Genomic DNA, 24821 nt, shown 5'->3' with positions numbered 1-24821 from the left:
ATGAGTTTCATTCTCGAGTACCTTCCCTTTCCTTTCCCTACTCCCTTCCCCCTGATCCCCTCTCTCAAGTTTACTTGTCTTCCTTCTATTTTCGTGAGGTCTTTTAAGTTTTTTTTTTCTTTTTTCTTCTCTAGCTTCCTCATATTAAGAGAACATGATGACTCTTGACTTTCTGAATCTGGCTTATTTCACTTAATATGATACTCTCCAGTGCACTGAGTTGTCATTTTAAACTCTCTCCTGAATCTATAGTACTGCTCTCATTTTATTTCCAATGTTTTTTTGTATTTTTTTTTTTTTTTTGTTCTTGTTTTTCTTGATCAGCATAGCTAGATTTACAGAATTGGCTCTTTTTACTATTTTAAAAGTTTGCTTAATAGTCTCTTCTCTCATTACATTTTACAACTCCATTTTGTTATGTAGTTTCCAGGAGATTTATATCAGAATTGTGGACATAATGATGTAAATATTCTAAATTTGCAATAGATAACAATGTTCTGTTCTTCTGAAGTATCCTTGAGAGTGTCTGTACACACCTGTCACCATTATAACTTTTCCCTCTATAACAACATATAGTTAATGAGTTGGTTAGAATTAATTAAAGATACACATTGATGACCTCTCATTAGAAATATTTATAATATGTAATGTTTCCATAGTCTGTTTTCATTAAAAAGACATAGACACATAAAAATAAGAAAAAAGGGATAAAATATTTACAACTCATTCAGAAATTTTTTCCTGATTTTGGTGACCTTTTTTATTCTAAGCTTTATTGTTCTTTTCATTTTTCGAGAGGAATAGGGTTATTATTATTAAAGCTATCAGTTTAAAAATGCTTTTTGTTTTGCATTTGTTTTATTTTCTTTTGAGTGCCTACTAGTAATTATATATCTGCCTAGGTAAACATAAACATAGGCAAATTTAATGAGTTTAAATTTCAGATACTAAGCTGGTAGTAGAAGTTAGAATTAACCCACAGTACCTATAAGTTATAGTTATCTCCTAGTAATCAGCATCTAAGTTTTTTCTCTTTGTAAAGAAATTTGCCATTGAAATTCCATTGTGAATAGATAATGATTTCTTTTGTTTTAGGTGTTCATTATAAACTCATCAAACATATTTCTTCTTGAACCTGCAAATGAAATAAAAAATCTTCTGGATGAGCACACAGATATGTGTAAACGCATTCTTAACATTTATCGTTACATGGTTGTACAAGTATCAATGGACAAAAGGACTTGGTAAAAATTTTTATCCTTTATATTTATTTATTTATTTATTTACTATGTACACAAGTATAGTAATTATTGGAGGAATAGCATCTATGAACAGGGCTTGTTAAAATGCTGTCGGGCCTCCTAATGATTTTTTATTTTATTTTATTTTTTTTATGGTGGTACCTGTGCATGCTAGGCAAGCACTCAACCAACTAAGCTACATCCCCAGCCCCTAGGGTATCCTATTGAATGAATGAATAAATAAATTTAAAATGTATAATAATCATGGTGATAATAGTTCACTTTTTCTCAAACATCTTTGATCAAGTTTTCACAAGACCCCTTGGATTATCTTTCTGAAGTATGCATATGATGGTTTCCCCAATCCCAAGGAATGAATGCATACATATATGCATACATACATGAAGAAAGGAATTTATGCATGTATGAATGAATGAATGAAAAGATGATTCATCGAATGTGTAAATGCCTGATGCCTTAATCTAGCATTCAAAGCTTTGTATGATCAGTTTTCTGCCTACTTTTCCCTGCCTTCTCTTTTCCTCTTAAATTTTTTACCTATCCACCTTGCTTGATAGGACCCTTCTTCCCAGCGTTATCAAGTGCTTTCTTCTGAGCACATTCCAGACTTTTAGAATGATTGTCTGCCATCTTTCCCTCTTGTCACCAAAACTATTCTCTAAACTGTCTTCCTCTTTCTTCATATTTTACCCACATTTTCCCCCTTACTTTCTTTCATTCTATATTTGTATCTCTGTATAGTTCTTGTCAAACTTGTCTTGATCCCTTGATTGTGTATAAACATTGAGAGAGGCCCTAGAAGGTACATACAAGTTGTTTTATTTTTCTGTATCCTACATTTGTTAACATAATAATGTATTATGTATATAAATAATTTTCTTCAACAGTCCATATTAATAATGGACATGTAGTTATTTCTTTTTGTTTGGGGGGAGGAAGACAGTAAATATAATCATGTTTCCTCCTTTGCCTCATTTCTTAAGTGGAGCACTTGGCCAAAGGATGTGCCTTTTTAAAACTTTGCTACATAGAGAAAAGTGGCTTTATTTTGCAAATGTTCTTTACTAACAGTATTAATAAAATTCCATTTAAAATTAGTTATCAGTATATTTGAAATAGATCTTTGTGCTAGGTTTCTTTATAAGCTCTTTTACATGTGTTCCTTAATTTTCATAGCACTGTATAACATAGAAATATTCCTGTTTTGCATGGGATAGTTCTTAGGCACAAAGAAATTAAGTGACTTTTCTTTTTCACATACCCAGTAAGTGGTGAGCAGAGATTTGAATTACAGTCTTTCTGACTTCAGAAATTAAACTTCGTTTAATCATTCTTTTTTTAGTTATTTAATTTTTCTTTCTGTATGCGTTGAGTCATTGATGAGCCAAGTTATAGTGTGAGTCTTGATTTGTGCAACACAATTTTAGAGATTTTTTTCTTAATTTTTTAAGATCTCCTAGTGTCATAGTACTTTGGGAAATCCACAATTTATGTTGAATTTCTAAGACTTTTCTTTATTATTTAAAATCATTCTTATTTTTACAAAGTGAAAGGTTGTCTGATATATGAGTGCGTTAAGGTTTGACCATAAGTCAGATAAGATTTATTTGTAAAATATGTGCTTTATTGTATAGGTAGATGATTTCAAATAGCTTTTCATTTCATATAGCTAAACTAGAAGCCTAAGTTTATAAATGTGACACTTTTAAGGTTTTTATTTTTTGAATGATTGCATGTGTGTTCACTAATAAATTTAGGATATTTTTAATTAAGTGATAGTTTTCTATTTGATTCTGCCCTTACTTCCCAGAAAAACCATGACATCTAGATCTGGGACCTATTGCTGTCTCAGCCATATTTCCCACAGTGACTGTCATGTATAATGCTATGCCTGGAATGGGCCTGCAGAATAGCTAAAAAGGAGAAGGCTGTGATAGGCACTTGGGCTTTAGCCTGGTTGTGTACCCAACTAGAATTCCCTTGTCAGTCTCTTTTTCATTGAGGCTGAATCAGTTTTCAAAATATCAGATGTAGTTTTATTGTTTTAATAGTAACCAGCTAGAAGAAAGAGGGAAGATAAGAATAATGGTAGAGTTGGCTTGACTAATAATACACAAAAAGAACAAGAGATTTAAAAATAGCCAAAATAAAAAGGATTGGAAGAGCCATTATTCCTACTTTTTCTTTTTCTCCTAATTGCTCATTATTAAAATCAAAAATCTATCTTATTTTATCTGAGGCTATTGTGCCTGAAAATGACTTTAAAATGACTGATATAAATATAAAAATGGAATTTAAGAAAATATATTTTTAGTTGTTGATGAACCTTTATTTATTTATTTGTATGTGGTGCTGAGAATCGAACCCAGTGCCCCATGCATGCTAGGCAAGCACGCCACCACTGAGCCACAACCCCAGCCCATGAATGGAATTTTAATTTCAATATTTAACAAATTCTAAAAATTTGAAGTTCTTTTATATTTAATATTTGAGTTATTCCAAAGATAATGCTATAAGAAATATTAATTTGAAAGTTAACCACTAATCAAAAGCAAGCATATGCAAGAAGGAAACATTAATTAATCTTTTTACTTTAAGGGAACAGATGCTGCTTGTGTTGCTCAGAGTCACGGAGTCTGTACTGAAGATGTCATCACAAGCTTTTCTACAGTTCCAGGGGAAAAAAAATATGACCTTGGCAGGTCGACTTGCAGGACCACTTTTCCAGGCAATAAAAATAAAATAAATAGATGAATAGATGGATAGATACGTATTTTTTAAAGGATTTATTGAACCCTGAGCTTTGTTACCTGGGAAAAAAGATTTAAATCAGAAATCAGTTCATATTAAAGGTCTTTTGTAGAGCTAAATTAAAAGATGCTCATCTAAGTAGTTTATTTGCCATACTTACAAACTTAAACCTAGTATGAGTGGAAGAGATATTATGTCTGTGAAAAAAGTGTTATCACAAAGGGTTATGATGTTAATTTTATCTCACATGGCATGTTTATGTATTGTTGCAAAAAGCTGTCAGAGGACTTTAAGAGTAATAGTCTAATTGTTTGTTTTGTTAGACTTTAAAATTTTAAGTTGTTTCATGGTAATGAAAAACTAGTAGTCAAGATCCATTCCTACACTGTTCCAGAGACTTTTATAGTCCTTCTTCTTAATTTGAAATTTCAGTGTTAGTTTGATTACACAGAAGTTACACACTGTGGTTTTCAAAAATAGAGTCTTTGAAAAATAGAAAAACATATGTTTTTAGGATGACAGATTTAAAAGTAAATAAGGATAAAATCGTTTTTAATGTCAAAAACTGTCTCAGATCTAATTTTTTGGTCATAAGTATAATTGTTAAAAAATTATTTCATATATTAATCTTTTACCTAAAATTCTCTGTTGGTGGCAAATAACCCTTTAAAAACAGAAATATTTATTAACTGAACTCCCTTTTTCTTTTTAATTTTCCTGTTGTAATTAATCCAAAAGTGGAAGCTACAAGATAAAATTTTAGCTTATTGAAGGGCATAATTTCTTCTGTTGTTTGCACATTTTGATATTTACTCCTGTTCTAAGCTTTGTGCATTTTCCAACTTTATATTTGCTGTGTAAATTTATATATGAATTTCTTACTAAAATTTATAGAATTAGCTATTAGTGTAATGCAGCATGAAAGGTAGTTATGACTTTAGTGAGGTTTTTTTTTTCAGTTTGAATTACTGGTATGTTGGGATTTGGCATTTGTTGAAATGAAGTTTATAATACTAATGATTGCATGAATTACTTTCACAAGCACTACTATGAAGAAAGGGTCATGGATTTTTTGTGTTTTAAAATTCTTATTTTTAGGTGATTTTTAAAAGAATTGAATATCTGATTTTGAAGTCACACACTATATACATTTCATTGTTATTTCTGAATATTTGTCTTTGTAGACTCTTATAGTTGCCTGGATTAAAGCAAATCTAAATGTCTACATCTCACGTGAACTTTGGGATGACTTACTATCAGTGTTGTCATCGTTGACGTATTGGGAAGAATTGGCCACTGAGTGGTCCCTAACTATGGAGACACTAACTAAAGTTTTAGCTAGGAATTTATATAGTTTGGATCTCAGTGATTTACCATTGGATAAGCTGAGTGAACAGAAGCAAAAAAAGCACAAAGGGAAAGGTAAGAGTTGTTCAGAGGTGCTCCATATAAGTTTGTTTAAAATAATTGAGTTGGGGGAAACCAAGCCAGGGAGAAGGAGGGCAGTAAAAGTCATGTTCTTTCTTAACTATTCCTGCCTTCATATACCTAGGAGATTAAATTTTCCAACAATAAAGCATGTAAATACCCTGTAATTTTTCTTAATCTTAAAATTAATAGAAAGTTTGACAATGTTCTATACATAGTTAGCTAACGTTAATCTTACATATTTTATTTTGTTTTTGATATTTAACCAAAATGGAAATTTATAAAATGCCCTTTTTTTTTTTTTTTTCTGTATTGGGAATTGAACCCTGAGTCACTTTACCACTCAGCAACATTCCTATTCTCTTTTATTTTATTTTGATAAGAGGTCTCACTAAGTTGCTGAGGCCTTGAATTTGTGATCCTTCTGCCTCAGCCTCTTGAGAAGCTGAGAGTATAGGCCTGTGCCATTGTTCCTGCCTATGCCATTCCTTTTTTTTTTTTTTTTTTAATATTTTTTTAGTTGTAGAGGGACATACAGTGCCTTTAGTTTATTTGTTTATTTTATGTGATGCCAGGATTTGAACCCAGTGCCTCAACCATGCTAGGCAAGCTCTCTACCAATGAGCCACAACCTGGCCCATGCCATTCCTTTTTTAAAATAAGCAAATTTTAGTTAGAACTAAAGGAGTGATTTTACTTTACTCTACTTTAAAAGTATATAGTTTCAGCTGGGGTTGTGGCTCAACAGTAGAGTGCTTGTCTAGCACATTATAGGCCCTGGGTTCAATCCTCAGCACCACATAAAAATAAAAATAAACAAAATAAAGATATTGTGTCCAACTACAATTAAATAATAAATATATTTTTTAAAAAGTATGTAGTAAAGAATTGTGGAAATTCGTATTGGTGTCTGTGGTACTGGGGATTGAACCCAGGGCCTCACATATGCTAGGCAAATGTTGTATCACTGAGCTACCACTGATCTGCATTCCCTGCCCTGGAAAATTCTTTGAAAGTATTTTCTTTGTTTGAACTAAAAGCAAATGTTCCCTAGGTGTGAAATATGTCAGATGTTTAAAGAGATTGGGGCATAGCATAATGATTATATAATTATTATGTTTTGATATTCCTTGGTTTATTAGCAACTAATTATTAAAAATGCAAAATACTAACTAGAGAACACTTAAATCACATTTCATACTAACCCCTTTTCCAGGGTATGAAGAAGCTCAGACTCCTTTTTTCTCAACTATATGTTTCGCACATAGCTGTTATTGGCAGGTCGAAATTAAATAACCTTCACTATAGCAAGATTTTGGGTTAGCTCATTTACTATCTTTTTTCTTATCCATATGTTTTATTTCTATTACAAACAAGTCTGTTTCAGAGATTATAATAGTTTATTATTGATATAATTTTATAATTCTGCATAAGTTTTATAATATAATTTTATGTAAAATGAAGCTCAAAAAGGTCTTATAGTACATAGCATTTTATATTGTTATTTTGTACTTTATTATAAGTAAGCCTAAGAATATGAGGCAACATAGCACACATAAATTTAAAGGTATTACTGATCAGGTGACAGTATTTTGAGATTGAAAATCTACATTTCTAGGAGTTGGACATGAATTTCAGAAAGTTTCAGTTGACAAGTCATTTTCTAGAGGATGGAGTCGTGATCAGCCTGGTCAAGCCCCAATGAGACAGAGAAGTGCAACAACCACTGGCTCCCCAGGAACTGAAAAGGCGAGGAGTATAGTACGGCAAAAAACTGTTGGTATGTACTCTTCAAAGTCATGAGAATTGTATGGAACAATTAATTTATAGTCCTTAAAAACAATGTATATAAACATACAGTTTTTTTATCAGTTGATTTTGTTATGAAATGAAAAACTTGTATAGCAAAATCTTTTTTTTTCCTAATAGTATTTAGAGTCCAGTAGCACGCTGTTTTACCCTCTTATGCTATAAAGATTTAATCTTTCATTATTGTTTTTATGTAGTTCATTTTACTGTAGATATCCCTGATTTTAAAATGTCATTTTACAGCATTGAAATAGTAGAACTCTGATTCAGTTTACAGAACTTGAGTATTAACTAATATACTACTGTTAAATGAATGTACTCACAAACATGGAAATTTAGGGTAGCTAATTTTCAGTGCTATAATTATATAGATTGGCTTCATAGACATCCGACAAGGAATTCATGCTCTCTACTGGCAGAGAGCTGAGGCCAAGATGGAATCTACTGCTAGTGTCCCTGCTACTTTTAACAAATAAGGAAGAAATTTCTATAATCTGTGAAATGCCAGTGAAGGAGCACTAATATGAAAAATTTCTAGGCATAGGATCACTCGGCATGCTGTAGAGCTAGCTACCTTCTTAATTCTTTTCCTCTCAGATGTTTATAACTTGGTGTGAATATAATAGAGTATTTCTGTGAAAAGACTTTTGTCCTAACCTTTTTTCTCTTTCATCACTAAATAGCTAGATAACTTTAGATAATTTATCAAACCTTTATAGGCTTTCAGTACTTCATCTGTGAGTGGGAATGATAACACTTGTTTCATGACTGAAACAAAATTACTTGAAGTTATTTCAGGATTTATAATCTTGGAATTCCGGAGAAGGAGAATTTTCCATGGAAGTATCTGTATTGAATGGTAATCAGTAATAAATATTATTAGTTTTAAAACCATCATTATAAGGATAAGTCTTACATAAAACAGTGAGTTCTAAATTATTGAGATTAAAGCTTAAAAGAAGATGCAGAAATAAAAAGAATTAGTAAATTAAATTTTTTTAAGAATTAAAAATTATTGTTGATTTAAAATCCTTTAAAGGGATTGCATTTTCAGAACTGTCTTATAAAATAAACATATAGTTGTATTAATTGTATATGCAGGAAGAATAAGAAACAATATAAAGAAAAAGGATATTTATGGATTAAAATTAATTTAATGCTTTAGAATTTTGGTATATGGTTACTTATTGGAATCTTAAGGAAAATATTGGTTACGTTTGAAATGTATTTCTTCCAATGTCACATATATAGAAAATATCTGTGTATTAAGAAAGAATTATTTTTACATTTAAATGTTTATTTAAATCTTGAAATAATTTTAAAGTACTTTTCTTTCTGATTATAGAATTTATTCTTAGTTTATAAAGTTTAAGGAAGCACAAAGTCCCATTAGCTGTCCAGTGACAAATAATCATTTTTAATAAGTTGGCATTTATCTTTCTATTAAATAGTATGTAATAAAATACTCATCTTGAAATCAGCTGGCTGTGATTACTTTCTGATACTTAAAAGTTAGACAACCTTGCCATGAATTTTGTTTTGTGAATAAGCCTCTAAAAACAAAAAGTTAAATTATTAAAATTTTTGTTAAGAAAGGTACCTGCATAAAGTTGGAAAATCCTTCAAAGGACAACATTAAGTTAGAACATTATTTGGAGATATATTCTCCTAAAATTTTTAAATTAAATTTTTATGTTCTTAACGTACATGGTTAAAAATTCAATCTATGATAAAAAGTGAACAATACAGTAAGTCTTTGCTTCATCACTGCTCTGCCATTCCAGTTCACCTCAGTATAGACAACCGCTGTTACTAATTTCTTGAGCATCCTTCTAAAGTTATTTTATGCATATACAGGCATAAAGCATAGTGTCTACACTATTGTGAACCATGGTTTTTTACACATTTGAATGAAAACAATTTTTAAATATTCAATATGGAAGCACTGTTCTAAGCACTTAGGTTTAAGTTGTGAGAAAGCAAAAGTTCATTGGAGCTGAAAATTCTAGTGTTGGGGAGATGTGTAATAAGCAGATAAATCAATAAACATATCAGGTAGTAGTAAGTCATGAAGAAAACTCAGTACAAAGGACTAAAGAGAAAATTTTAAAATATTAAAAAAGGAAAACCAAAACAATTTAAATACAACAAAGGACTAGGGAATAATGGGGATGGGAAAATAGGATTGCTTTAGGTAGGGAGGACAGGGAAGGCCTGTTTTATCATATAAGAACAGAGACCTGAAAAAAGTATAAGAATGAACTTAGCAATGAACCTATAAGAAGCTCATTCAAGGCAGTCAGTAGAAAAAGTAAAACAACCGGAAGCCAGGAATATGCTTGGGTTTTTGAGGAAGAGTAAGAAAGTCACTGTGGCTGAAGTGGAGTATGAAAGGAAAAGATTCTTAGGAGATGAAGTCAAGCTATTATAATAATGTATCTTTAAAATGTTATGTATCAAAAACTGTTAAACTTCCTATATCTTATTTCATTCCATGGAAGTCCCATAATTTAACCTATGTCCTGAAGATGGACATATATTTTATAATTTTGTGCTATTTAAAATGGTATAGAATATGTATGCTGGTTACTTTATGCACATATGCGGGTTTATCTATAGGATTTGAAGTTAATTTGTCCCCCAAAGAGACCATACTAATTTATATTTGCATTCACAATAAAGAATTCCTGTTTCTTCTACATACTTAACCTTAATTATATTATCAATATTTTGCTCCATGGTAGTATGCTTTGAAAAATTCTGATTGTGCTTTTAATGTTTTTGTTGTTGTTGATGTTTTATTGGCTTTGTTTGTTTGTTTTATTTTTGAGATGGGATCCCACTATGTTGCCCAGGCTAGTCTTGAACTCCTGGGCTCAAGGGATCTTCCTGCCTTTGCCTCTTGAGCTGGGACTACAGGCATGCACCTATCCATTGTTTTTGTTTTTGGTTTTGTTTTTTAATGTGAATGAAAATGAGCATATTTGATTAAGTTCAAAAGTCACTGGGGAGCTTCCATATGGTCAAAGCATAAAAATGCAGTAGTCCATAATGATACCCCAAAATGTGTATGTGTTACATATAAGGGGCGGGGGATGTGAAGTTAAAACTCTTTATCAAAAAATTTAAGCTAGTGTAAATAGAAGAACTGAAGGGATTTTTTTTTTTTTTAATCTCAGTTTAAAATGCTTACAGAGTTAAGCAAGGATCATTATTTTGATGCTAAAGCCATTAGGTACAAGTTTGCTTGAGAATAGGATGTTCACTTGTAGTCATGGATCATCCCACATATTCTTTACATTTGTAAAGGGTAATTGTACCTTTACAATGGAGGTTATGGAAGTAATCACTTAATCCTGTATACCTGACTCCTATATTATAGTACATATAGGAAATAGAACAAGTTAAATGACTCCACGAAGGAACAAATAAAACTAGAATGTAGTACATTTTGTGAGACAACTGGCGTAGATTCTTCAAAAAGACATTTTCTTTTTAAAAGTTGGGGGTGGCGTTTGTTTTAGATTTTTAAGAAGACAATACTTGAATGTAATACATGAACACTTATGGAATCTGGTTTCAAAGAAAATAAATAAATAATTTTATAGGTAATTTAGAATATGATTGACTATTAATCGATGTTATAGAATTAAAAATTTTTTTTCTCAGGTGTAATAATGGTGTTAGCTATATAGGAGGATAACCTTACTCATAGATGAGTCCTGAATTATATAGGCAATGAAGAGTCATGGTATCTGCAAACTTACTTTCAGATACTTCAAAAACACATATATACAGCAAAAATAAAGCAAATTTGGCAAAATGCTAATAGCTTTTGAATTTAGGGGGTATGTATGTGTGCATTTTTATAACTTTAATCTTTTCTAGGTGTTTGAAAATTTTCTTAATAAAATATTGAGAAAAAGATTTTTTTTAAAGTCACTATATGATTTGTACTGTTGGTGTTTTGGAGATATTGGATATTTTTGCTACTTTTTTGTTATACTCTTAGATCCATAAACGTCAGGGAAATCTCTTAAGACACTCCGTCATGACCCTACTTTCCAGGCCAAACTGAAAAAGTAAAGCTATTTGCTTAAAATAGAGTAATGAGCAATTAGCATACTGGAAAAGTAGGCTGACCTTGGAGCAAACTGCTGATATTTAAATACACTTTGATATACACTTTAGGTATCCAAACTAAGACCTTGGCAAGCTTCAAGATTGGAGAATGGAATTGAAGGTTTTCACATTAAACTGGGGATCTTGACAAAGACAAAAGTTATTTTCTACAAGTAATGCTTGCTGGCAATTGGTACAAGCAAATGTAAATTACCTTTAGAGGAATGCAGTCTGAATTAGGCCTCCAGAAATTCCACACAGTAGGAACTCACAAAGATAACTTGGGGCTGGAGTTGTGGCTCAGTGGTAGAGCACTCGCTCGCCTGGCACATGCAAGGCCCTGGGTTCAATCCTCAGCACCACATAAAAATAAAGATATTGTGTCCAACTACAAAAAAAAAAAAAAAAAAAAAAAGATAACTCAATAAGTAAGGAAACAAACTGTTGGTGTGTTAACAAAATGAAAACAGATTTAGATCCCTAACAGTTATCAGTTATTGATCCTTGTTATAGGAATGTGATTTTTCAGATTGTAACATAACTGTGTTTGAAATGTTTAAAGGAAAAATGATAGACTCATAAAGATTTTTTAAAAAGAGAACCATATAGAGCTTATAGAAATAAAAATGTATTTATTAAAAGTAAAAAGAGTATCAGTCACTTGAAAGGAAGACCTGAAGAATTACCCAGGATAAGGATATGAAAAATATGAATCTTAGGAAATATGTGGAATGGGATAAGAAGGTCTAATGTGTCTAATTGGAATTCTGGAAGGAGACAATGAAAGAGAGGCAATATTTCAAGGGTAACAAATAATTGATAAAAGATATGAATCTTTAGAAACAGAAGCATATACTCAACTAACTAGAATGAATAGATACAAACCCATACCTAAATATGTTTCACTGACACTGCAGAATGGAAAGACAGGAGTTTAAAAGCTGCAAAGAGAAAAAAAAAAAAGAGAATCTACAAACCCTAAAAGCAATGTTTTTAGTACCGACAATGGAAGATAAGACGGTAAAATAATATCTTAAAGTGCTAAGGGAAAATAACTATCTTTAGAGAATTGTGTACTGAATAAAAGTTTCAAGAATAGCAATAAAATAAACACAAAAACTTAAAAATTTTACTACTATCTGACCTTTATGAAAGAGACTTCTAAAGAACACTATCAAGTGTTCTTGATTGTATTACAACACTAACTTTAGACTTGAAAAATATATAGGAAAAACATGATTCATTTTTTGAAGATTTCATTCAAGATTATAACAAATGTATGCCACTGTAAATACAAAAAAGTTCCAAGCTCTTCCTTTAAATTGATGAGAGGAAAGAAGGAACAGAAAAGGAATTATTTTTCCCCAAGGAAAAAGTTAAAAAGAAAAGAAATTCTGTTAAAGTTTCTATATAAAATTTCTACATAAAATTTTAATTACATATTATACTTCATATAAATAAGAGATACTGATTTGATTAAGCATTCTTCTACCAGGAAAAAATACTAACCATGGGAATATGTCCTTTTGACTATGATTTTTTAAAAAAAATTTTGAGGAATCTAAAACTTGATTTCATTTATTTTTTTAAATAAATATATTTATTTCACATCTGTTTATATTTTTCCTTTTATGTCACCAGTGCTTGGTTATACCTGTGTATTTTGGTCTTTGCTCTAACAAGTTTTAATGAATGATTATGTTAAAATCAACATAACTTTTTGTTATTCCAAATATGATTATAAAATTGTTGGTCATTTTCATAAGAATAAAAAGAATCTAGCAGGAAAACTCAAAAAAGGCCAGATTCTGAAATTTTATATACGAGTTAAATCTTAAACTACACTTATCTTTAAACCATTATACAGCAAGTCATACAGTGAAGTCAGATTGTTGCCATTATCTCAATTATTCCAACCTTTCACATCTTCCTGCACATGAATGAACTTGAAAACAGCTCTGAAGTCCTTTATTTTGCCAACATTCATAACATTTTGAAAATTTTTGATTATTTTTTCTAGTTATAAACTAAATAATACTTTTAGTTTTAATTAATGGTTTTGTTTTCTCTGTCTTCATAATCTGAAGGTTTTGTTTTTGAACTCCTACACATTTATCACTATTCATTAAAAATTTATTGAGCTCATATATGCCAAGTAATAGGAATTTAAAGAGGGTATACTTCTTGATTTTGAAAAGTTGAGGAAGCTAGCATAAAAGTATGCAGTCTACTAAAAAGAAGGAATTCTTAATTTGTTTTTATCTATTACTATATTATCAATAGTTAAATAATTGTACAGGAGAATAAAAAAATGGGAAGACATTTCAAGTATGAGTTTGTAAGATAGAAAAAGGAGACCAAGGACATTAGTAAGATATAATGCTGTTATATTGTTGTGAACGAGCATGAAACTTTTAGGGAAGTGTATAAAGTTCTCTGTTGCAGCAGCATGGAAGAATAGTGGAAGTTTCAGTAAATGGTTGATTTTAACCAAGTCAAAAAGGACTTATGTGATGGCTTAAGGAATTTACGCATCAGAGAACCAAATGTTTCCAGTAATCAGGAAAGCCTATGATTTTTAATTGTTGTTAACAATTGTTCCTTCCACCCCCACTGTCTATTTCACTATTAAACTGAATGTAATGCAGTGTTGTTTAAGCCCTCTATTCATACATAACAATGCATATAACTTCATTTAATCAGTAGTTTCTAAACTAAAAATTAAAATCTCTGAGAAGTTTAAATTACTAGTTTATTTCTAAGTCAAGTAAAATTTGTCTTTAATTTTGTGAACACAAGACTTTTTTAAATTTATTTTTTATTCTAATTTGTCATGTAAACACAGGACTTTTAAAGAAATTTTCAAATGCAGCCATAAATGTAATTTTTAAAATGTCATAAAGTTTAAAGTTTATTTTTAAAAGCAGTATTTAAAATTTTTGTGTTTTTGATTTGAGTGAGAACTAACTTGTCCTTCTCAAGAACATGATTCTTAATGCTGATTCCAAATTCTGTTAATGTTTCTACATAAAATTTTAATTACACTATTATATTTCACTATAAATAAGAGATACTGATTTGATTAAGCATTCTTCTACCAGGAAAAAATAGTAACCATGCACAGTATGTCCTTTTGACTATGATTCACCCATAATTTTATAAAAAAGACATGAGAGACTTGGAGACTTTTGGGGGGAAGAGTTTGAAAATAGGAATGGTTAGTTTTTAGAATTTAACTTCATTAAGAAGAATGAGAATTGCCCAGTGAAATGCCTAAATATGGTGTCAAAATTTTCTTTAATGATACTGAGTTCCTTTCAGTGTTTCTATTCAACAAATTTCTCAATTCTTGGTTTTGAGAACATTGTGCTAAAGTGTCTGTTGTTTTTAATGCTGTTCCATTGTATTTGCTAATAATAAAGAGCATTTTCCTGCTTTACACCAAAAAATTTACATTCAAAATATGTGTGTTCTCTGATTTCTTTTCTTACAGCTTGCCAGTATTTGCCGTGCTGAAATGTTTTAATTTAAAATTTCCTTCCTTTGTATCTTTTAGTTTTCTCTGTTGCTGCTTTTTCTGTGACACAAGCCTTTCATTATAGTCACTCTTCTTTTTTCCTTCCCCACTTCTTTCTTTTCCTTTTTTAAAGCCATGAGAAGCCGATCCATTGGTGAATGTGCTCTGCCATCGGCCTATATACGCAGTGCTAAAAGTGCTCCTGTTCTGATCCATACTTCCAAACCCTTCTTGCCTGATATTGTTCTCACTCCCCTTTCTGATGAGCTTTCAGGTAGTGCCACCTCTGCTAATTTCTGCACCACCTTTTTCACTTTTTAATCCTCTGCTTTCAAATTTTGCTTAATCAAATAAACTCTTCAAAGTTAATTTCTTTGGGGGAGGTATGGGAAACTGGGAAATGATTGAGAAATCAACATTTTGAGTTATTTGAACTCTAATGCTATCCTTGCAGTTCATTCTGGAAGTGCTAAGTTTAGTGCTGTGCCAATGTCCAATATTTTGGGTTGTAAAAGGCTAATATTTTTATTTATGTTTGGGTTTTTTCTTCAGGTGGTTTAAAGAAGTAGTAATGCATATTTGTATCATAGATGTCTCATAAGAGGTGACTTAAGATAATCAGAGTCTTGACTTTTAATTTCCCATTGTTTGACTAACAATATGGTAAATTTTGAATAATTTTTTCTATTATCTACAGTAATAGAACTAAGTAAGGGCATGTAGTCATAGGGGAAATACATAATCTAAAAGTTGTTTTGGAATAAATTGTATTTATATTAGATATAATAGTATGTAGAATTCATTTGAGTGAGATGCAAGACTCAATTTACAAGGAGCTTCAAAACCTACTCAGCATTTCCATTCTGATTTAGGTGCTTCATTTCTAGTACTGGGATTTCCTACTCTTTTATTAAGATTTAATTAACACCAAATACATGTTTTTTTGGATTCACTTCAATGGGGTTAGGGAATTATGCACACCCATATACATCATAACCCCAAACAAAATATAGAATGTTTACCCTAAAAGTTCTCTAGCAGTTGGAGAAGATTTTGAAAATAGGAATGTTTCATTTTTAGAATTCAGCTTCATTAAGAAGAATGAGAATTGCCTTAGAGAAGTACCCAAATATGGAACCAAAATTTTCTTTGAACTATTGATACTGAGTTCATAACCACCAACTCTCTCCCGCTGCACTTAAAACCACTTTTTAATTTCTCTCACCATAGATTAGTTTGTCTTTTGGAAAAAAAAAAATGTATAAATAAAACCATACAGTGTCTTTTCGATAGAAACACACTTGTCTTGGGTTCAGTTACTGTGCATTGTGCTAGTTCAAAGAAACTTACGTTGTTAGGTAATTTCCTATCCCTTTCTTAGAGTATTTTCTTAACGTTGCCACTTTTAGTGAAGGTGCTGGTGTTTTTGCTGTTGTTAATTATTTGTTTAAAGTCCATCTTATTACTCTTCAGTTCCTAACAGACTGAAAGAACTATGAAGGAAGATTCATTTGTATTAATAATGATATTTCAGTTGAAGTTCCCCATTCCTAATCCAAATAAGATCTGATATATCTTCCAAGTCAATGGGGCTAACATAATTAAGAATTATCAATTAGTAGGTTTAAAATATCTACCTAGGATTACAATTGGTATTCTTTGGAAATATTATAAATGAAAAAAACATAGTACTTGAGTTCCCAAACTGAGAAAATAAAACATTCAGTTACTAGATATGATATGTTTGTTTTTAAATTCAGGATACATTGACTGGGAAACATTTACTTCAAAATATTTTAGGATGTTTTTGAGAAGTGTCCAAGTATCATTGTGAAGCCATAATGCAATTAATTAAAATAGTTTATATTGAAATTAGAAGTCAGTTTTGCAGTTTAGTTGATGACAAAAATAAGTGAGAGTTTGGCCTCAGACGAACCTGGATGCTCAATAAGTATTTAAGAATGAATGAATTTTACACTAGAAGAAATAGGCAACATGAATATTTTGGGCTCTCATATTTTGTTTCTTCAGTATCTTCCTGAGTAGTATAGATTTTGGTTGCTTACATTAAAATTCTAACTTAGTTACTTAAGTTGGTAAACAAAACAGTGTTTCCGTCTTAACAACTAAAGTAGATACAATTAAAAGAAACTCCCAGTTTATTGTAAACTTTGCTTAGAGTTTTTTGCTTCAAGCTTTTAAAAACATTCAATGCAAACCATTTTTCACTTGTTTAGAAAAAATAAAATGAGTTTTAGTCACTGACTCTTAAGTTTGGTTGGATTGTATGTTTTCCAGTTGTTAAAAACTGTCAGAAAGATTTTTTTTCTTCAGAATTTTAATGGCTTTACAAAATATCTTTTCTGAAATGTAAAGAGTATTTTGGCAAGTGCCAAAATATTTTTAAAAAATCTAAAACAAAAATGAGGTCACTCCTTTTAAAATACTTAAGTACTACCTTAGCTAGCGCATGAGACGTTCCTATTTCATAATTCTTGCTTTGCTGTAAATACACAATTGAGAAAGATTGCCTTTTTAAAAGATTTTATGATTTAAATATTTATGAAGAGTGTTTAAAAGGAGTTTTTTGAGTGGCACTTTTATTGGTTTTATTAATTTTCCCCATTTGCAGTAAAATGTCTTCTATGATAAAATTAAGATTTAAATGATGTGGAGACACCAGTCAATTAAACAGAACAAATCTTATATCTGATGATCAAAATAATAAATGTTCATTTTTTTAAATGTTGGTTATATGTGAAGGTATATGAGAAAATATACATAAGCTCCTAAATCAATGCTTATTATTAGTAACTTAAAATGCTTTTGCTGTTTGTTTTATACATTTGTACATGTAAAAGTATAATTAGAGTGAGTTAGTTTGAATTAGAAATAATTTTCCTCTTAAAACTCTTTGAAAGAAACCACATATAACATTTTATGATGCAGAAGAAAAAAATTATTTTCCCTGAAAAAAAATTATTTTCCCTGAAAACTGACTGATGAGCAAAGCTAGAATCTTTCAATCTGCTACAGAAATTTATAATACCATCTAGGAGATGTATAGGTACAGAGAAGAAGAGATTAAATGCGCATAATGCCCATCAACATATTGAAGACTCCAAGAAGTCCTATTAAAAAATATGTAGTCCAATATTTCTTAATTTTTTTCCAGATATATACATATTGACAGCCTATAGTATTCAGGATTCAAAGAGGAAAAAATTGGAAAACATTGAACTAACCTTCTAATATGGAAAACAAACAAACAAAAAGCATTATAGAAATTGGATGGGATTGTTCTTATTCCAGTATATATTGAAGAAATCTGAGTTATTGAATTGATTATTGCCCCTGTGGTTCTCTAAGGCAAATTGAAGGCCTGGAGTTTGTTTCTTTAGGGATTAGCTAGTACTATATTTTTAAAAAATTACCAAAGCCTTGGATCCTCAACCAATTCAGTTGGTTGGTTGTTTCTTCCAAGGTTTAAGTAAATTTTACCTTAGTTTGATTTATAAGCCATTGATATACATTCAAAAGTCAGAACTGAGAAGGAAAGTAAACAGGTGAAGAAAGTGCAGGCTTAAATGAACATATAATAAAATGTTTTCTGGGTCTCTCTCTCAGATCAGGAATTTAGGTTTCTGTAGCTCCTTCGCCAAACAAAAAAGAGAAATAGCACTGAAACTACTAATAATGTTTCTAGCTTTTGGTTAGAAATAGAATTTATCAGAAAAGTACATAACAAAGTACTCTTGAATAATTGTGGGGGTGGGGAGAGTACAAGGAAATTCTTTTGAGCCCTCTTCCAACCCTGGCATTTCTGTTTTGTTTTTAACATGTTTCTTTGAGAATGGACCATCAATTTTCAAAGTATCCTATTTTTCACTAGCCCTTATTTTTTCTCCATTATATCTTCTTATTGTCCATTCTGTCTAGATTATTTTGTGATACTGTATGGTATAATTTTGTATATATCTGTCGACTAATTCTGTTGAATACCTGAATATACTTAAGCTCTGGGACCAGTTCAAGGAAATTGTCACTATGCCAATGTGACATGATTTCTTAACATGACTCATCTGTAACATTTGAAAAAAAAAAAACAGCTGGGTGCTGTGGTACACTCCTGTAATACCAGTGGCTTGGGAGGCTGAGGCAGGAGGATCTTGAGTTCAAAGCCAAGCCTCAGCAATAAGCAAGGCGCTAAGCAACTCAGTGAGACCATGTCTATAAATAAAATACAAAATAGGGACAGAGGTTGTGACTCAGTAGTCAAGTACGCGGAGCTCAATCCTCGGTACCCAAAAAAAAAAAAAAAAAAAAGTATTTTCCCACATGCTTGTCTCAGATTTTCATATATATTGTATGTGGGCAACAGCTCAGAGTGTGGAACTGCGAGTTGCACAAATACCTAACACCTCTTTTTGCAACTCAGTACTAACTCTGATGCCTCAGCAAGCATACTCTCCCTGGCCTCTCCTATTGACTATTGAAAATTACTACACTAGATTGATTGATGATCTCAATCATCATTCTTAAGCAAATTTGCTTTTACTGCCAAAAATAATGTCTTAATGGAAAAAATATGAAGAACTGAAGTGTGGTGGGAAGTTTATTTTGTGTATACTTCTATAACTGTTCCTTATTTAATATCAAATCATGCTGGAATTAAGTCTGTAGATCTGTTTTCTTTCATCCAGTTCTCAAGAACTGATGATTCTTTTGCCATTTTTGTTGTGATTAGACTCCAGCCTATCTAGTACAGAGCCTATAGGATGCTAACTTCAATCTGTAGAGCAAAATATTTTAATCTTTGTTCTTCTGTTTCCTTATTATAAAAAAGATGGTCTTTCTCACACTCGTTTTTCTATTCTACCTAATCAGGAGGAGAATTGTCTATTTCTAATTAGACAAGTAGCCCCTTCTTTGTACAGTTAATGAATTTTTTCCTATCAAAAATATGCAATAGGATATTAATCTATACATCTTTTCTCTCTATAATTTGTTGGTATAGCATAATTCCAAGTTACATTTTTTCTGAAATAATTTATTTTTAAAAGAAATGTTTAGGTTGACTTAAAATGGTGGTTATGTAACATTCTCATAAACAAATAAAACTATATTTCTAACTCTAAAAATATATTAGTTATTTTTCTATGTCCAGAATTTAAAAGTCATACAAACAGTATTAGAAGGATTAGAGTAGAAACAAAAGATAGTTTAGTGGGACAAATCTTAGTTGTTTAAAATTAAAATTATTTGAGTTGAGTTCATTAAAGTCTTTTCATATGATTTCAGTGATGTGATTACTGCTTTGAATTACCTACATTATATTAAATATCTAGTCTTGAAAAGATATAAAGTTTTTACTAGCATAGATGCTTTTTGGTTGTTAATTACCTTGAAGATGCATTGCCTTTGTTGCCCAACTAGGCAAAAAATAAATAAAATAAAATAACTTTGCTTGGTAATTAGCAGGAAAAAAAATGTGTTTCCAGATAGCATCAATTTCTATTTAAACTAGTGTGAATGATTTTATGAATTTAGGAGCCGTAAAAGAATTACAGTGAATATTGTGCTTGGTCAAGAAAAGAAATTAACTTTGGTAAAAGGGATTGGGGCACTTGGTTCTACAAATAATTTCAGATACTATTAAACTTAACTTGAGGTCCCCCCCCCCCTTGAAGAAGTCTTGGTTTTTACCAATTAGCTACTAATTTTTTATATAAAACAAATGTTCTTCCTTTCTACCAGTGTTTATCTAGGCCATGTGCCCAGTACTCATTCAAGCAATGGAGATATTCTAATGAACAAGACAGAAATCCTTAAGAAACTTAAATTCTGGTGGAAAGAAGTGTTTTTTTCCTTTGGTTACTATCTAATTTTCAAACTAGCAAAGGAAACTTTTCTTTGAAACAGAAAATTTAGAAAAAAAATTTATAATACAGACATAATTACCAATACTTTAATACTATGCATTATCAAGAAAACCTAGGGAGGGGTGGGTATGATGAAGTATCAAGGAATGAAGTTTATCAAACTGTGGTGACTATATATGAATTTCCACAGTGAATCCCGTGTGTGTGTGTGTGTGTGTGTGTGTGTGTGTGTGTTGTTATAGAGCACTAAATTAAAAGTAACAAAAACAATGAAAGAAGGGAGATCCCAGAGTATAGCAAGTGGATGTGGGGGAGGGAGGAGGGAAAAGAAAGAGAAGGTACGGGAGAATGAGATTGATCAAATTAGGTTATATGCATATATGATGATGGCATAATGAGTCCTATTATTATGTATAAATACAGTGTCCCAATAAAAATATAAAATAAAATTAGAGTTTATACTTGTAAAACTAACCTAAAAGAAAACCCAAAGATAATATATGACATTTCTGTAAATTTTAGGCTCTGCAAGAGGCATTTACTCAATGTTTTAAAGTTTTTTCTTGTTAAAAACATTTTATTTGTTTTATCCATTAAATGATTTCAAATATTTTAGGTTAAAATAATTTAAAAACCTGTTTTCCAAATTAAAATATTAGCAGCATAATTAAATTGTTTGAAGGATATTTTTATTCAACTCTGATACCATTATTGTTTTTAACAATCTAATACAAAGTTTTTCAGTTTTTTTCCTCTACAATTGACAAATATTTGTCTAGCTTTTGATTGCTAAGATTTTTGTCTTTATAGAAGTAAATCACTATGCTTCAATGTAGTTTCTTAATTAATTTCACCAACTTCTTTTTAAAAAATTAATGAATTATTTCATGAATATAAAATATAAAACGTGTAACATTATTTAAGAGAGAATATGAACTAATTTCTGCCTTATTTAAAATCATAGCTCTTCACTTTATAGCTGTAACCTTGGACAGATCACTTAAACAGTTTCTTGATCTTTAAAATAGGGCTAATAACACTTTCCTTACCACATCATTTTTAAAATTAACTGAGTTTAATTGGCACATGGAGCAATATAATATATATCTCTTTTTATAAATATATAATTGTGTGTGAGAGTGTGTGTGTGTGTGTGTGTGTGTGTGTGTGAATGATGATGTTTAGGCATATTTTCCCAACCAAATTTAAGGAATTGAAATCAATTATACTTGGGCTGGGGTTGTGGCTCAGTGGTAGAGCACTTGCTTAGCACATGTGAGGCACTGGATTCCATCCTCAGCACCACATTAAAAAAATAAATAAAATTATTTTAAAAAATCAATTATACTTGATTCAAGTGCTGACCTTGGTTTCCTGTTGCAATTATTTTTTCTTTGATTTTACACAATTAATATTGTTCCTATGTAATAACTATATTTAAAGCTTGAGTTAAAAAGATTTATATTTAAATTCTTCACCTCTACATTATTGGTAGAAAAATATCCAGTAAGATTTTTTTAAAAACTCTTCACAAAAGTTTTAGACCATATTTGGTGACAACTTTTTGGAAGGAAAACATGGGCAAAAATAATGATTAAGTGTTCTAATATGCAGGTGAGGACTATGGGAAGAAATTCCTACAAAGAGAACTTAATAGTAAACTTTCCTGGCTTCTTTAGAATGAAAAAATTGTGAAATATCAATACAGGGGAATAAAGATCAAAACTACTATTCTACTTTTTTCCCTGAAGTTCATGTGTTTGCTGCTCATCCATTAACATTAGGGTTTTGTTGTTGTTTCGGGATTTGTTGGTTTTTTTCCCAGTATTAGGATTGAACCCAGGGGTATTCTAACACTGATCTGTATCCCCAGCCCTTTTTATTTTACATTTTGAAATACAGTCTCGCTAAGTTTCCAAGGCTGGGCTTGACCTTGCCATCCTCTGATTTTAATATCCCAAGAATATGACCATACCTGACTGTAATGTTATATTTAATGTTTTGAATTCTTAAGTTTGAACTTCCATAACATCCCAACTGTAAAATTTTAAAGAACTTTTATAGAAAATTATGTGGTATTTATTCTTTGCTGAGTTCTGTAGGATTTTGTGTGGAAAGAAACATGGAGTGCATGTTGAGTATACTATCTGTCCTCCTGGTGGAAGAGAAGTATAACAAATCCCTAATTAAATTTGCCAAGATACATAAACATATATTAGTTATCTGCTGCAGTAACAAACATTTAATGAGCATAAATGCATGAATGTGAAGTTGGTAAGGAATTGTTCTACTTTTCATTTAGAAAAACTTCTATTTAATGAAATGCATAAGAAAGGCAAGCCAGTGAGTATTCCTCTCAGCTTAATGAGAAAACATACAATTGTTTCAACTTCAGGAGATATTTTATATTTGACCTGTGTTGGGAACATACACATATATCTTCAGGAATTTTTTTTTTGTACCAGGGATTATAGGTGTGCGCCACTGCGCCCATCAGGAATCTTGATATAATACAAACTTCTATGGATCTGAATTTAACCAAAGTGGATATTTTAGAGCCTCATACAAAAAGGGTAATATTAATGAAATAACATTAAGTAGCAAAACAATATATTAATAAATCATATATATATAATATATTTATTTAAATATTTATATTAAAATAGCAAAAAGACTGTCTCCTTTCGTTGATAACATGGCTCCTGAAAATAGTTTGCATGACAATTTTCAGTTTATAAATGAGGAAACCGGTCTCAGAGTCTAATGTAAATAAACCTATGTTCAAGACCTAGCACCATCAAGAAATTACTTTGAGATCTTGAACAAGTCACTGCTTTACTTTGGGTACAAATATTTCTTTCTTTTTTTTTTTTTTTTTAGTTGTTGACAGATCTTTATTTTGTCTATTTATTTATATGCAGTGCTGAGAATTGAACCCAGTGCCTCACACATGCTAGGCAAGCGCTCTACCACTGAGCCACAACCCCATCCCCATACTTTGGGTACAAATATTTCTTACGATTGTTCAGTTATAGTTCTGCTACTTTTAATCTTTGCATTATAACCCTAATAGTAGCAACAACTAACTTTTTAAACCCTTTGTCCTTTATTGATTATATTTTGCAGGCTTCTGAAAACAGTTTTTTAAGTTACCCATTCCTAGGCAACTTAAAGTCCCTCATGGCTTCATACACATGATATTTAACTTATAAAATTTCTCTTTGAATATGTGTATATATCTGAACAGTTAAATATTACTTCATCTTGTTATTTCCAATTTCATAAATATTTTGAGGATTCACTATATACTTCGTGCTTAAGGCAGTGAAAAATAATGCAGTGACATAGAACACTAATCCTACTTCTCAAAGTTTATGATTATGAATTTTAAAAAGTAACTTAATCTTTCTGGACCTCAACTTCCTCATGTGTAAGAGAGTTAATAAAGTGGGTAATCTCTAAATGTCCATTTTGACTCCAGAATCTGTGACTCTTATAAAGAGATGTAAGAATCTATTATAGATAGTTTTTAGAGTTTGGTGATTGTTTAATGGAAAGGGCCAATAATAAGCTAAGATTTCGTCTTAGCAGGTTTGTCAAGAACAAAAAAGTTGAATAAGTTTTTTTTTTTTTTTGTATGTATTGACTTTATTTGATAGAAGTGAAAAGATGTTAATATTGTAATATTGTAATATTAATTTAAGCAGAATATCTCAGAAGAACAGTCAGTTTCTGAAAAAGAGAACTTTTAGGAAGAGGGTGGAGATTTCTACTTATAATATGTCATCAGTCAGGCAAGATTTGAAGAAAAGATGACACACAGAGGAATTTACAGGAGTCTGCAATCGGACATTTAAATCATCTTTATGTGATAAAATCTGATTTTCTTATTTTCCCCATTTGGAATTTTAAGTAGGAAAAATTAAATAACAAGTTTGAATTGCTTGATTTATTGGCACAGCTCTATCTTTAACTGCACTTCCAAATGTTTCATTACCTCACTGTCTGTTTCTATGCATGTTAACATTTTAAAATGTATTTTGGTAGATT

The 24821-nt window shown here is 30.7% G+C and overlaps 1 protein-coding gene across 4 annotated transcripts in view; it reads left to right on the top strand.

The window, feature by feature from the left end:
• The window catches only part of Ralgapa1 (Ral GTPase activating protein catalytic subunit alpha 1), a 251241-nt gene that overhangs the window by 88458 nt on the left and 137962 nt on the right, over positions 1-24821 (top strand). For all 4 annotated transcript variants that reach the window (XM_027929475.2, XM_071607832.1, XM_027929473.3 and 1 more), the window contains exons 13-16: positions 1096-1244; positions 3861-3990; positions 5198-5435; positions 7060-7221. In XM_027929475.2, coding sequence (XP_027785276.2) covers positions 1096-1244; positions 3861-3990; positions 5198-5435; positions 7060-7221 — 679 coding nt within the window. The remainder of the gene's footprint in view (positions 1-1095; positions 1245-3860; positions 3991-5197; positions 5436-7059; positions 7222-24821) is intronic.

The sequence above is a fragment of the Marmota flaviventris genome, chromosome 2, assembly GCF_047511675.1.
Source record: "Marmota flaviventris isolate mMarFla1 chromosome 2, mMarFla1.hap1, whole genome shotgun sequence".
Classification (NCBI taxonomy): Eukaryota; Metazoa; Chordata; class Mammalia; order Rodentia; family Sciuridae; genus Marmota; species Marmota flaviventris.
This window is presented reverse-complemented; position numbering and strand designations above follow the sequence as displayed.